The 15,682-nt window shown below is 42.5% G+C and overlaps 2 protein-coding genes, 1 long non-coding RNA gene and 1 pseudogene across 6 annotated transcripts in view; all 4 read left to right on the forward strand.

Moving 5' to 3' along the window:
* Positions 1 to 11,613, forward strand: part of LOC143508346 (immunoglobulin lambda-1 light chain-like) — a 42,854-nt gene extending 31,241 nt beyond the window's left edge. The window contains exons 4-5 of one of the 2 annotated variants that reach the window (XM_076996789.1): positions 10,921 to 11,268; positions 11,445 to 11,613. In XM_076996789.1, coding sequence (XP_076852904.1) covers positions 10,921 to 11,268; positions 11,445 to 11,491 — 395 coding nt within the window. In that variant the 3' untranslated portion in view covers positions 11,492 to 11,613. The remainder of the gene's footprint in view (positions 1 to 10,920; positions 11,269 to 11,444) is intronic. The other variant, XM_076996791.1, reaches the window with a different exon arrangement.
* Positions 917 to 4,667, forward strand: LOC143508343 (uncharacterized). Of its 2 annotated transcripts, none has more exons than XR_013129325.1 (4): positions 917 to 1,351; positions 1,608 to 1,802; positions 2,022 to 3,510; positions 3,730 to 4,667. It is a non-coding gene; the product is annotated as an uncharacterized LOC143508343 (long non-coding RNA). The 2 variants fall into 2 exon arrangements; XR_013129324.1 differs by having other exon boundaries at positions 1,608 to 1,792; positions 3,730 to 4,666.
* Positions 5,993 to 8,962, forward strand: LOC143508966 (uncharacterized; annotated as a pseudogene). Its single transcript, XR_013129555.1, has 5 exons — positions 5,993 to 6,074; positions 6,160 to 6,291; positions 8,037 to 8,043; positions 8,226 to 8,399; positions 8,491 to 8,962. The product of XR_013129555.1 is annotated as an uncharacterized LOC143508966 (transcript).
* A 737-nt stretch (positions 11,614 to 12,350) lies between the features above and the next one.
* Positions 12,351 to 14,933, forward strand: LOC143508354 (immunoglobulin lambda-1 light chain-like). Its single transcript, XM_076996806.1, has 4 exons — positions 12,351 to 12,405; positions 12,497 to 12,818; positions 13,810 to 13,847; positions 14,422 to 14,933. The coding sequence occupies exons 1-4, from the start codon at positions 12,366 to 12,368 to the stop codon at positions 14,742 to 14,744; spliced, it is 723 nt and encodes a 240-aa protein (XP_076852921.1). The 5' UTR covers positions 12,351 to 12,365; the 3' UTR covers positions 14,745 to 14,933.
* Positions 14,934 to 15,682: the final 749 nt, after the last annotated feature.

Genomic DNA, 15,682 nt, shown 5'->3' on the forward strand with positions numbered 1-15,682 from the left:
GAAAAAGTGGTCCATCGGGACTTGATGCTGCAGGTCAATTTCCTGCCCTTTGACACAGAGGTTGAAATAGAGCCATCTTTTGGAGACTCAGAGTCAAGTCATGAACAGGCTCAAGGATCTTCTAGATCATCCATGGTGTCAGAAGATGCCTCTGATAAGGGAGAAAGGACTGCTAGTTGGATAGCAACACTAGGTGACACTAACCCCTCTGAGTGTCCATGCACACCTGAATGTGGAGAGATGGAACGTCACCCCAGACTTAGAATCCACTTCCAGTCACTTTCAGATTAGTGAGGATGATAGCCAAGGCATTAGGCCTACTGAGGTCGCTGAGGCTAGTGCTGAGGAGAATCCAGGAAAGACCAGCATGATATCCATAGATAATGTTGCTCCATCTGTTACTGGAATAGTGACCCAGGTTAAGACACGGGCTGGTAGGCTGGTGAGACCTGTGAATAGGCTGATACAGAATATGACGCAGAAAGCAGTGCACAGATCAGCCAGAGATTTAGCAAAATCTTTATTGATTTAGGGGGCTCCCAAGAAAAAGAAGTGAAAAGAGAGTGATGGTTTCCTTGTGTGGGGGGGAAAAAAAAGAAGGAAAGTGTAATTTGAGTCATACCAGTGGGTGGTGTACAAGGCATCCCCTTAGTGAGGTGGCATTAACGAGCCTGATCAACTCTTTATTGCCCCTTTCCCTAGTAGTTGGGACACGTGTTGTGTAATGGTATTTTGTGGTTGTAGAGTAATGACTTTTCTTAGTTATCCTACTAATTTGTGTGGTATGTAACCTGTTCTATGCAAGCTTTGTGAAGTTCAGGGGGGAGTATGTAGCCGTGGGAATATTTTTGAATATCTGAATGTCTGTTTTTGTTATGAACTTCACCAAGGTTTGTTTTACCATCTCAATGTTAAGTTAAAACTTTAAAAGTAAAAATATGTTTTTGTATATGGTTCCTTTTGGGGGTTCCCCCCTTGTTTGTTTTATGTGGGGCGGCAATTAGTGCGACACACGCCTGAGCTATCCAGTGCTTTCGCGTCAAAATCGCCAGTAGCATTGTGAATGCTGAACTGATAAGCAGGTGTTTTGCGCTCTCCCGTAAATTTCACAATTTAAAGGTGTAGAAACGTATCTTTTGAGTAAGTTTCAGAGATAAACTACGCTGTGAAAAGTTATATTGCTAGTTGCCTCTCTTTCTAAACTCTTAATTAAACCGAGTTAGACGACGCTTTTAACATTGGAGTCGAGTCATCCATCGTTTTATGCCTCGTGCAGGCGGGAGAGAGAGCGAGGGAGAAGCAGAGCCTGTGTGTATGTGCGCGTGCTGATTCTGCCCCATGTCTCGCTCAGGTATGTTTTCCTGTTGAGAAAAAATTGAACAATTTGGAACTTTTAAAAATATGTTTATATTGTGACTGTGTATTAGCACTGCTGGTTTATATTAGTAAGTTATATATTTGGCCTTTTCTCCTTTCGGCTGTATATATATTAAAAAAAGAAAAACGGTAGTAGCATTGTGAATGCTGAACTGGCGGGAGAGAGAGCGAGGGAGAAGCAGAGCCTGTGTGTGTGTGCGCGTGCTGATTCCGCCCCATGTCTCGCTCAGAGAGAAGCATCGTGGACACTGAATCGAATAAACAACGCAGAGTACCGTATCCCAGTGTGTTGTGTGACTTCTTCGCCCGCCCGGAGCCCATCGTCCGGTTAATGTCTGCTACACAAACAGTGACTGTTCCTGCAGACATGCAGCAACAAGCAGTGCAGTCAAAGGTTCCTCTTGTTCACAGAGGAGTAAGTACATGTACGTATGTACAAATTACATGTGCATGTCTTTCAGGTCCTTTCATATGTAACTATATACATGAGGGTTTCCACAGTCTATTTATTATCGTATTCAAGAACCTTTCCCCATATATCTATGAATCTATCTCAGTCCTACAAAGATGAACAGGAATAGTTATTTCTTTCTAAACAATCTCTTTTGATGACCATGGAACATGTGCATGTGTCTGTCCTAAAGTCTGCAGGCTCAGAGACTCTGCAGCGCATCACCAGTAGATGGAGCGCTTACTCCAATATACCCAGCTGTCCCTGTCGGACCTGATCGTTCAACTATCACACACAGAAATGCTCCGTCAGGCAAATGATTCAACTGTAAACCTGGTGACAGAATGGGAAATGTGTGAGAAGGATTCATAGGATACGATGTATTTTATTGTATATCATATAGTTTAATAAATATCTAATACGTCAGCTTTTAACTTTAAAGAGGATCTCATTTTATCAGAGTAAGCGCTTATATTTCTAAAATCAATGTACATTACACCCACATACGGTACAAAAAGCAGTAATGTCCTCAAACACAGCCAGAGCAGTCTTAACCAGTCTTATTCAGCTCCTAGCTGTGGTTCCTTCTGGACTCTCAGTAAACAAACAAAGGCCATATGAACAACACGCTGAAACGCTGCAGTCGTGCATCCTGAGACACACAAACACACAGACACATTCGCTGATGTGGCTCCGGTTCACAAGAGTTACTACAAGAGTGCAGTGTTGTTCAATGTTTGGTGTTCAAAATACAGTACCAGCAATATAATATCGTAGTATTCTTAAAATCAAATAACTTCAAGATGTCTTATGGCTCATTCATTATACACTCCACTTCAATGTTAACCTCCTCTCTCACTCCGGAAACACCTGCAGAATACTTTTAGCTCTATGTAAATTAATAGAGTTCTGTCTCTGAGTGGGAGAGACAAGGTGATTTTATAGTTTAGTCCATATTATATAGTATTATATGCTGCATATACATAAAGGGGTAGTGGTTTTACTGCTGAGCTAGAAGGATATGATGGTGAGAAGGGGAAACAGTAATATTAGTATGTATGTCTGAATAATTGTAATGTTTTTGAGCTTCAAATAAACACTGTTGCAAACAGTCACTGTTCCTGCAGACATGTAGGCACACACGCAGTGTAATCAAAGGTTCCCCTTGTTCACAGTGCAATAAGTATGAATGAATGAATGTTCAATTTATATAGGACCTTTCAGGATATCCAAGGCGCTTTACAATTTTAATAGGTACAAGTCTCACAACCAATCACACACACCGGCAAGAATCGACAGCCAGTAGCACACAACGTACCCTCTACCGGGATCCACAGCCCCCTGGGGGACTGAATGGGGTGCAGGAAGGGGAGAGAGGACAGACCCTAGTGGCAGAGCACCATCCTCCACTGGGCATACAAGCACACACACATTCATGCACAGACACTCAGACAACTGCTTTTATTGAACAGAGAGACACACATACACACTCAGGAAGAATTGATCAGGGAATGCCAATTTATCTAACCTTCATTTCTTTGGACTGTGGGAGGAAACCGGAGACTCCGGAGGAAACCCACGCAGACACAGGGAGAAACTCCACTCAGATAGGGACCTGAACTCAAGACCCCAGTGCTGAGAAGCAAATGTGCTAACCACAAAGCCACCATGTTGCCCGACATGTACGTATGTACAAATTACATATGCATGTCTTTCAGGTCCTTTCATATGTAACTATATACATGAGGGTTTCCACAGTCTGTTTATTATCTTATTCAAGAATCTTTCCCCATATATCTATGAATCTATCTCAGTCCTACAAAGATGAGCAGGAATAGTTATTTCTTTCTAAACAACCTCTTTTGATGACCATGGAACATGTGCATGTGTCTGTCCTAAAGTCTGCAGGCTCAGAGACTCTGCAGCGCATCACCAGTAGATGGAGCGCTTACTCCAATATACCCAGCTGTCCCTGTCGGACCTGATCGTTCAACTATCACACGCAGAAATGCTCCGTCAGGCAAATGATTCAACTGTAAACCTGGTGACAGAATGGGAGATGTGTGAGAAGGATTTATAGGATATGATGTATTTTATTATATACTGTATAGTTTAATAAATATCTAATACGTCAGCTTTTAACTCAGTGTCTCTCATTTTATCAGTCAGCTCTTAATGCATATTTCTAAAATCACTACGTTACACCCACACACAGAGGTACAAAAAGCGTTAATGTCCTCAAACACAGCCAGAGCAGTCTTAACCAGTCTTATTCAGCTCCTAGCTGTGGTTCCTTCTGGACTCTCAGCAAACAAACAAAGGCCATATGAACAACACGCTGAACTTGGAGTGTTGGGGGGTTTGAGGGACGGGTGGTCTCCTCTGATCCAGCAGACCTGCCCCCTCTCCAATCGGATTACTGTACTGACTGCAGAATCCCTAGAACTCCTGGAGAGATAGCAGATCTCAGCCATGAAACACTATTCCGGCACTTCCCTGCCCAAGTCCCCCTCGTACAAGGGCACTTCCTGTCTCAAATGTCTCTTCAGCTTTAAAATAACAGTGTGGCATTTTCAACCATACACATACACAAGGAATAGCCTTTGAAGCAAAGGTTACGTAACACACAAGGCTGTTAAGAGAAAGACACCTAGAACATTGCTCATCCACTACAACCATGGCCATTAATATCAGCTTCTAAAAACTTGCTTTTCTGTCCAGCTCACATACACCAGAGGAGTTGTGCCACACAAGGGCAGGAGGGCAGGAGGTGGAGCAGGGAGGTGAGTCGTAGGAAAGGAGGCAGAATAGGGAGGTTCTCTGGATTCAAAATGTTCCAATTATTGGTAGCGGGACCATTCAAAGCTTAATATCATGCTATTTGGAGTTTGCTTTTTGGCTCTTACATAATTTGATCAAAGTGTGCAAAGCATAACTTGTACATTACTCAGTCTGCATCTGAACATAAAACATTTTATTTAATTAAATCAAATATGACTGGGGCTGCACTAGGGGGCAGTGTAGGACCACAGAGAGAGGAGCACTCGTGGAGCTCTCCCCTACAGATTATACGCTCCTGTAATCAGTGTGAACCTCCTCTCTCACTCCAGAAACACCTGCAGAATACTGGTTATACTAATATAAGAATATAAGAATACTTATTGTTCTATTTAACTAAATAAACAATAAATACACTATGGACTGTAATGTGGTTACTGGAAAACACAGTGCACATTGGTTTAAGCAGCTACCACGAGGAGTTCCTCAGTATGTGCCAGGCAATCATCACAGCTCTTTCATATGGGTCAGGGTTCTTCTCTCCAAAATTCACATCAACACACTCTTCTACATCAGATTACAATTTGGTCATTGATAATGTGGAGGTTGGAGACTCTGCATTTTATTACTGTATAATAATAAATAATAATATGCGGTGGACTGGCGACCTCCCCATGGTGTACCCTGCCTTCGCCCAATGATGCTGGTGTTTATTTAGTTTTTCTTAGTAATTTTATTGCTACCCTCAGGGAAACGGCTACGCTCCATCAGGGCCAGAACTGAGAGGCTGAGGATTATTTTTAACATGATCAGGAACTACATCAAATACATTCAGCACAATAAATTAATTTGTGACTCAAAATATGGGATGACTTGTCTATTCATTTGATTATTTACAACCAAAAATGATGACATACTGTATGTTAGAATTACTGTCATGTTGAGGACCCCGGCCCCTCCCTTTTGGGTGTGTGTTTACGTCGTCTACGTCTCCTAGTCTGCGTCTGTGGATCTCCGTGGGTGCGGTTGTGTCTTGTGCTGATTCGTCTCACCTGTGGCTCGTCTCGTAATCATGTGGGGCTAATGTGGTTTGTCTACTTAATGTGCGTTCGCACAGTGTCCTGTGCTCGTCGTTGTCTAAGTCATATGTATTCTGTGAGTAGCTGTGTGTTTTACGTGCGCCGTCTGCGCAATATATGTACTCTTATTAAAAGTGACATCTACTGTAATCAGGGGATTCGTGTCTCATCCTTCACCCTGCTCGCGTGTCACAGAACGACGAGCCGACATCGAGACACCATGCCAGGCTATGCCACCCGGCCAAAGAAGGGCAAGAAGCCCAGCAAGCGACGCCATGCCTATTCCCCTGCCCAGCACCACACCACCATGCCAACACCCGAGCTGATGGAGCAGGACCTCGCGTGTGCGTTCATGCTCCGTCAGGCTCGGGAGATCCTGCCCGGAGCTGGTGGAGCACTACCTTGAGTCAGCTGTGCGGATGTGGAAGGAGCGACACCCCTCTCCCACCAGGGGACTCTCGCCGCTGCGGGTAGGCTCCTTCGAGCTCCGCGCGACGGAGAAGACCCCTGAGAGCGAATTTGAGGGGGAGGACTCTCCGAGCGAGGAGAAAGAGGAGGAGGAAGACCATCCGCCCTCTGTGTGCTCCGCTCCCACCGTTGACTATGGTGGGGAAGAGGAAGAGGACTACCCTCCCTCCGTGTGTTCCGCTCCCACCGTGGACTACGGTGGGGAGGAGGAGGAGGAAGAGTCCTACACGGAGGAGGAGGAGGGGTCTTATACGGAGGAAGAAGAAGAGAGTCCGCCCCCCTCGGAGCTCTCCGGCTCCGGCGGGACTGTGAAGGGGAGGTGAGCAGCCCATGAGCTGGAGTCAGGGCAGTGAGCCGATGGAGGTCGAGGAAGACGCCCACACTGCCGGCTCCAGAGGGCAGTCGCGAGGCAAAAGGGGTCTTCCATACGGCCCACCGAGGGGAGAGACCAACCGCGTTGCACCCGCCGCATTCGCGCGCCGCAATGCGCCCGGTGGAGGGTTGGCAGCAAGGGCAGGAGGAGGACCGCCCACCGCAGCACCAGCAGCTCCCGGTCTCTCTCCCCTGATCGCCCTCCTCCTGGCGCGTAGCTTGGCGCCTATGTTGTGTGTGTCTGTTCCTGTGTTCGTATGTCTTCCCATATGTGTGCCAAACCCCCTTTTCCCTTTTATTCCTCTATGTGTAAATGTCCCTGTTTGTGTGTTTGTACAGGTCCCAGTGTGTTTGTCTAACGTGTTTTCCCCGGTCTTCCCAGGGAGGGTGTTCTAGGCGGTTTGTGGCGGACTCTCCGCCGAAGGCGGTCACCTCCCAGGCGCAGGACGAAGCGCGTCGGATCCGCCCATCGACGTGGGTTCGGGGCACTCGGTCCTGTTGGAACCCCGAGACGGGTAGTGCCCTTGGAGGGGGAGTCTGTCACGTTGAGGACCCCGGCCCCTCCCTTTTGGGCGTGTGTTTACGTCGTCTACGTCTCCTAGTCTGCGTCTGTGGATCTCCGTGAGTGCGGTTATGTCTTGTGCTGATTCGTCTCACCTGTGGCTCATCTCGTAATCATGTGGGGCTTATGTGGTTTGTCTAGCTGTGTGTTTTACATGCGCTGTCTGCGCAATATATGTACTCTTATTAAAAGTGACGTCTGCTATAATCAGGGGATTCGTGTCTCATCCTTCGCCCTGCCCGCACGTCACAATTACATGTTTTGTTCGTGACTCTTTTCAATATAATTCCAAATATCTGTTTGAGATTTCTTCACCGCTTTGCAAATTTGAGGGATTCTGGATATTATTTTATTGTGTCTTCTTTCTCAGTGATATACAGTTGTCTCCCAATGTCAGTTTCAATTCATGCAATAAACATATGTGAGACACACAGTAACTGCAACATATCAGAACCAAACATATATACATGGGGCAGTCATGGCCTGATGGTAGGGAACTGGTATTGTGGTCACTGTGTTCACTCCTGAACTGAGGAGGTTCTTGTACGAGGTGTGAAACAAACACTGGGGTATTCTGTGGTACATGGTTGATCTAAATCATGCACATTTTCACATTATTGTCCTCTAGAATAAAAACACTGCATTTATTATGAAATCTCCTATAAGAAATTCATGTACATTGACAACTGAACAATCTTTACTGTTAAATCAGGAGTAGAGGTTAAATATTAAAAGTGGAATTTAAAAAAGAAAAAAATGAAAAATGAAAGTGGTCATACTAATGTAGAAACTGTTAAGATTATTTTCTGTGTAAAACACCGCAGACATTTACATTAAGATGAACATGATAGGATCATGATTAGGTGGCAGTGGAAAACCACACTGAGAGGAGATTATACGCTCCCCTAATCAGTGTGAACCTCCTCTCTCACTCCGGAAACACCTGCAGAATACTGGTACATTTAGCTGTATGTAAATGAAGAAGCTTCTCTGTAAATATGTAAATATGGCAGTGTGTGGAAAAGAGATTAAAATATAAGTCAGTAATGTCTGGCAAATTACTGTACAATATGTTGTTATAATGTATGAAAATCATTAATATATAGTAAAATGATATAGGACCTCATATCCTCATAAGGTGTGTGTTGTTGAGAGGCCCCTCCCCCTGCCCCTCCTACCTCTCGTATAGCCCCGCCCCACAGTGTCTCCTTCATCTGCTCCTCCAGCCTCTGGTCTCTTCACTCAGCACAGAGTTCAACACACATGGCCAAGATGCTGCCAGCACTCTGCACTCTCTTCACTGCTCTCTCATGTAAGATCTCACCACACTGCAGCTCCTCAACATTTACACACTTCTAATGTAAGGATGAGATAATGGAACGTGGATGCTGTGTTTACTGCAGGTGTCAGTGGTGTAACCGTGGTAACACAGAAGCCTCCTGTTCTCACAGTGACTAAAGGACAGAAGGCCACTATGCACTGTAATCTGGGTACAGTGACAAATTATGCTGCATATTGGTATAAGCAGCTACCAGGAGGAGTTCCACAGTATGTGCTGAGATATTATCACAGCTCGGGCTCTCCTAGTTATGGGTCAGGTTTCTCCTCTCCAAAATTCACATCAACACACTCTTCTGCATCAGACTACAGTTTGGTCATTGATAATGTGGAGGTTGGAGACTCTGCATTTTATTACTGTAAGACATGGGACAGCTCTGTTAGTGAATACGTATCACAGTGATTCACACCATGACAAAAACCTCCTCACTGCTCACATACACTTCTGCTTTCAAACACCATGAGGAACTGACACATGTAAAGACAAACAAAGCATTTCAGGCAATAATTCACATTTACAGGATTTTATTGGCAGGTGCATAAAATTGATAGAAGGTTTGACTCACAATTATCTTATTTATTTTACATAATAATTCATGATGACCTCCATTCACACATTACATCACTCAGAACACCTCCAACATACACGGTAATCATGTAAAGGAAGTTGTCACGTTGTGGGGGGGCCCCCTACCGGTCGCCCCCGGTTACAGCGGCAGCGGTCCTGTTTTTGGTCACGTGATGTTCGTCCCTCAGGTGGGCGGGACCCGTGATCCGTCTCACCTGAGGGTCGTTTGTTCGTCTATATACGTCTTGTCTTTGTACCAGTTGACTGCTGGTTATTATTTCCTTAATCTGGAACCATGCACGGGTTTTTGGTTTGCACACTTTCTATTAAACCATCCTATTTCCCTGAGACTTGGCGTGATCGCTTCCTTTTTAGTTGCTCACACCTGCCCGTCACAGAAGTGAGGATGAAGACTACGTCTGAATACACTAGTCTGTTATTCCATGCTAACTGAATATAGATTTTTACTGCTTTTTAAATATATGATCAGGAATTCTACTAACTACAAAAAATACACTCAGCAGCATTAATTACTTTGTCACTGAAAATGTGCAGTGACTTGTCTATTAATAGTTTTGATGATTTACAACTAATGATACACTGGAATTGTCATGGTAGGGAGGTCGGTCGCCGTCAGAGGGCGCATGTCACAGCTCGCACTACCTCACATCGCACGCCCCCAAGCACTAAACCACTCCCTCGGTCCCAGTCACCACATTATTAGCACCTGTCCTTAATTATGTTGTGCACCTTTTTAAACCTCGCAGGTCGTTCAGTCCAGTGCTGCACATTGCCCCGTTGGAGCTCTATCCTGGACCTCTCTGTCTTTGCAGTCTTCTGGACCTTTCCGGGCCTACAAGTCATTTCTGTTTGCATATTTGTTTGAATTAAGAATGGAAAATAAAGACCATTCAGTGCAACCCTCGTCTTTGGCCGCCTCTGTTCCCTCGTCACAGGAATTGCTTCTTTTTAGTCTAATTCCTAATATCTGTTGTGGAGATTTCTTCACCACTTAGCAAATTTGAAGAATTCTGGGTATTGTTTTATCATGCCTTTTTTCTCAGTGATATTTACAGCTGTCTCATAACAGTTTGCATCTGTGAGACACACAGTAACTGCAACATATCAGAACCAAACATACATATTTCTCTAAAATAAAATTGTTCTTATATATTTGGGTAAAACAGAGTTGTGGAATAAATCCAGAGTGATGTGGGAGCGTAAGGGAATGTGTTAAAGACACACTTCACCATCACTGTGTTCACTCCTGAAACTGAGGAAGTTCTTGTACGAGGGAGGACGTGAAACGTAGCACTGTGGTATTCGGCCAAGGAACAACACTGAAGATCACTGATGAGTTTTCCTCTTTTCTCTTGTTTCTGTAGTACTCAGTGATTTAATCTTTTGTGCTTGAGTGCAGAAATGTTATTGTAAAGTTTAGGAAAATGGGTCATTTTGGTTTATTATTTTAAAGAGCTTTACAGTAGCCATAGAAACAGCTGGATTGGACAGATATATTGTCTTTAGGTAATAAACTCTTGACCTGCTCCAGCAAACACTGATTTAGGAAAACCACTAATTTGATTGAGTGTTCACAGAAACAGACATTTCAGCAATGTTTGAAATACATTTCAGTATTTATGATGTAGTGATTACAGGTTGAGTGTTAACCTGTAATTTCTGGAACATTCCTCAAAGATTCTTATATTGTGAGTTAATTAACAGTCAATACAAAATCATCTGCTTATGGTTTTGTATAACTGGATTCAGATGATATCTGTCTTATTAAGGCACAGGTAAATAAAAGTAAAAGCAATCATGAATACATTCGTTCATTTCTATCCTAGATGGATGCCTGGGTTATACAGATAAAGTGTGAACTTTCCTCCGTTGACAGTATTTTTTCTCCAAACTTCTCTCTGATCAGACGGTGCTCTGCCGCCTCCTGTTCTGACCCTCTTCCCTCCGTCCAGTGAAGAGCTGAAGTCTGATAGGGTCACTCTAGTGTGTGGGGTCAGTGACATGGCCACTGGCTTCTCTGATGTGCGCTGGCTCGTGGATGAGAACCCAGTCACCAGTGGAGTCCTCACTGGTTCTGCACAGCAGCAACCCAATAACAAATTCACACTGAGCAGCTATTTCACCATCCAGAGCTCAGAGTGGAAAAACGACAAGACCATAACATGTGAAGTATCAGCTGTATCTCAACATGCATCAAGGAAAATTCAGATGTCTTATGATGAATGTTTTTACATTTTCTCCATTTTACAAACATGTAGGTGTGAGACCATTAAAATAAGACATATGGGATAATACTTTTGAATAAATATTAACTGTCTTAGATTTTAGATTCTTCAAAGTAACTCTCTTATACTTAGACAACATCTTTGCACACTTGATAATCTCTCAAACAGCTCCATGAGGCCGACATGTGTGATGTTTTTTCACTAGGTCGCAGTGGAAAACCACTGTCGTGGAAATTTCCTGAAAATAGATGAGGACTCGGACGTGGTTTAAAGAGAGTTTTATTACAAAAGTAAAAAGCATGAGAGTCTCGTCTAGAACAAGCACTCTAAGGAGAGAGGGCAGTCCAATCTCCTTAATTCCTTTGTTATAACATGTTTACAGTACATTTGGGCACAATGAGAACCTGAGGGGGGGGGATGCACAGTAGACAGTTTTCGTCTCACATGTGTATTCCTCCAAATGTGGATCTTTTCTGTTTTTAACAGAACACAGAAAGAGCTGATGGTCAGCAGAGGGATGAAAGACATTACATAGTATTTTCTGTCTCTACACATTCTCCTGACGCCGGTTACACACAAACAAGGACATGATTACAAATGAATCACTGAACTGAATCACTGATCAACCTTATTCACAGTGTTTCCTGCTAATGTACTAAATCATAATGTTCTTAAGTGATCTTAAATGACATTAGCAAATTTCCTTTACACCACATTTAGAGGAGCACTTGTGGAGATCTCCCCAAGAGATTATACGCTCCCCTAATTAGTGTGAACCTCCTCTCTCACTCCAGAAACACCTGCAGAATACTGGTACATTTAGCTGTATGTAAATGAAGAAGCTTTTCTGTTAATATGGTAGTGTACTGAAAATGGATTAAAAGATGAGTCACTATTACATGGCAAATCACTATACAATATGCTGTTAATATGTAATAAAATCATTAATATATATATATTAAAAAATAATCTAGTGCAGGACCTCACATAAGGTGTGTGTTGTTAAGAGGCCCCTCCCTCTGCCCCTCCTACCTCTCTTATAGCCCCGCCCTGCAGTGTCTCCTTCATCTGCTCCTCCAGCCTCTGGTCTCTTCACTCAGCACAGAGTTCAACACACACGGCCAAGATGCTGCCAGCACTCTGCACTCTCTTCACTGCTCTCTCATGTAAGATCTCACCACACTGCAGCTCCTCAACATTTACACACTTCTAATGTATGGATGAGCTAATGGAACGTGGATGCTGTGTTTACTGCAGGTGTCAGTGGTGTAACCGTGGTAACACAGAAGCCTCCTGTTCTCACAGTGACTAAAGGACAGAAGGCCACTATGCACTGTAATCTGGGTACAGTGACGGGCAGACAAGCAGTTTGGTATAAGCAGCTACCAGGAGAAGTTCCACAGTATGTGTTGCAAAATTATCACGGCTGGAGCTCTCCTGAATATGGGTCAGGTTTCTCCTCTCCCAAATTCACATCAACACACTCTTCTAAATCAGACTACAATTTGGTCATTGATAATGTGGAGGTTGGAGACTCTGCATTTTATTACTGTCAGACATGGGACAGCTCTGTTAGTGAATACGTATCACAGTGATTCACACCATGACAAAAACCTCCTCACTGCTCACATACACTTCTGCTTTCAAACACCATGAGGAACTGACACATGTAAAGACAAACAAAGCACTTCAGACAAAAATTCACATTTACAGGATTTTATTGGCAGGTGCATAGAATTGATAGAAGGTTTTCACTCACATTTAACGCATTTATTTTACATAATAATACATCCATCACTTGCTGGTTTAATAATATCAGTGTGATCAGATACATACTAGATCAGTCACATTGTCCCATGGCAGATCACATGCAGTGTTACAGCACTTCACACTAATATGACACGTGTGTGATCCACTGGACAGAGTGATGGGTCTGTAATTCATGATGACCTCCATTCACACATTACATCACCATCCCAGAACACTTCCAACACACACACGTTAATCATGTAAAGGAAGTACTGATGAAGATTACACTAGTCTGTTAATCCACGCAAACTTAATATAGATTTTTACTGCTTTTTAAATATATGATCAGGACTTCTACTAACTACAAAAAATACACACTTACTTTGTCACTGAAAATGTGCAGTGACTTGTCTATTAATAGTTTTGATGATTTACAACCAAAACAATGACATGATACACTGGAATTGCTTCTTTTTAGTCTAATTCCTAATATCTGTTTGAGATTTCTTCACCAATTTGCAAATTTGAGGAATTCTGGGTCTTATTTTATCATGCATTTTTTGCTCGGATAGACAGCTGTCTCATAAAATTAACAATTTGCATCTGTGAGACACATAATAACTGCAACATATCAGAACCAAACATACATATTTCCCTCAAATAAAATTGTTCTCATATATTTGGGCAAAACAAAGTTGTGGAATAAATCCAGACTGATGTAGGAGCGTAAGGGAATGTGTTAAAGACACACTTCACCATCACTGTGTTCACTCCTGAAACTGAGGAGGTTCTTGTACGAGGGAGGGCATGAAACGTAGCACTGTGGTATTCGGCCAAGGAACAACACTGAAGATCACTGGTGAGTTTTCCTAATTTCTCTTGTTTCTGTAGTACTCAGTGATTTAATCTTTTGTGCTTGAGTGCAGAAATGTTATTGTAAAGTTTAGAAAAATAGGGCATTTTTGTTTATTATTTTAAAGAGCTTTAAAGTAGCCATGGAAACAGCTGGTTTGGACAAATATATTGTCTTTAGGTAATAAACTCTTCATCTGCTCCAGCAAACACTAATTTAGTAAAACCACTAATTTGATTGAGTGTTCACAGAAACAGACATTTCAGCAATGTTTGAAATACTTTTCAGTCTTTATGATGTAATGATTACAGCTTGGGTGTTAACCTGTAATTTCTGGAACATTCCTCAAAGATTCTTATATTGTGAGTTAATTAATAGTCAATACAAAATCATCTGCTTATGGTTTTGTATAACTGGATTCAGATGCTCTCTGTCTTATTAACACACAGGTAAATAAAAGTGAAAGCAATTATGAATACATTCATTCATTTCTATTCTACATGGATGCCTGCATTATTCAGATAAAGTGTGAACTTTCCTCCGTTGACAGTATTTTTTCTCCAAACTTCTCTCTGATCAGACGGTGCTCTGCCGCCTCCTGTTCTGACCCTCTTCCCTCCGTCCAGTGAAGAGCTGAAGTCTGATAGGGTCACTCTAGTGTGTGGGGTCAGTGACATGGCCACTGGCTTCTCTGATGTGCGCTGGCTCGTGGATGAGAACCCAGTCACCAGTGGAGTCCTCACTGGTTCTGCACAGCAGCAACCCAATAACAAATTCACACTGAGCAGCTATTTGACCATCCAGAGCTCAGTGTGGAAAAACGACAAGACCATAACATGTGAAGTATCTGCTGGATCTCAACTTGCATCAAGGAAAATTCAGATGTCTAAATGCCTTGTGTGAACCAGATGAGAGATGTTACATTTTTCAATACTTTTATGAAATGTGACAAAAACAGAAGCAGTAGTTGATCTGTAGTGAATGATTAGTGCTGACAGTATAAAGAGAAACATAATCTTCTGGTTAATCATTTTAGCATTTGTGTTTAAGAACAAAATTGAACTTTAATAAAGTGCATAACAAAGCAGCGTCTCTGGAAATGATTCATTGTGCTGGAATACAGACAATACATGATTCGCCACATTATATTACATAAATGTCCTCTTTATTGGATTAAAAACTTTGTATTTATTGTGATCTCCTCTCTAAAGAAATACATGCACATTGTCAACTGAACAACCTATACTGTAAAAAAAAACTGTAAATGTATCATGCTAGTGTATAAAATGTTTGGATTCTTTTTTTCTAATTCAACATTTGCATTATGAATGATGATATTGATCACCAATAGGGGGCAGTGCAGGACCACAGAGAGGAGCACTCGTGGAGATTTGCCCTACAGTTTATACACTCCATTAATCAATGTTAACCTCCTCTCTCACTCCGGAAACACCTGCAGAATACTTTTAGCTCTATGTAAATGAAGAGAGTTCTCTGTTTCTGAGTGGGAGAGACAAGCACATTTTATAGTTTAATCTATATTATATAGTACTATATACTGTATATACATAAGGGGTAGTGGTTTTACTGCCGAGCTAGAACGATATGATAGTGAGAATGGAAACAGTAATATTAGTATGTATATCTGAATAATTGTAATGTTTCTGAGCTTCAAATAAACAGTTACAAACAGTGACTGTTCCTGCAGACATGCAGCAACAATCAGTGCTGTCAAAGGTTCCCCTTGTTCACAGAGGAGTAAGTACATGTACGTATGTACAAATTACATGTGCATGTCTTTCAGGTCCTTTCATATGTAACTATATACATGAGGGTTTCCA

The sequence above is a fragment of the Brachyhypopomus gauderio genome, chromosome 2, assembly GCF_052324685.1.
Source record: "Brachyhypopomus gauderio isolate BG-103 chromosome 2, BGAUD_0.2, whole genome shotgun sequence".
Lineage (NCBI taxonomy): Eukaryota > Metazoa > Chordata > Actinopteri > Gymnotiformes > Hypopomidae > Brachyhypopomus > Brachyhypopomus gauderio.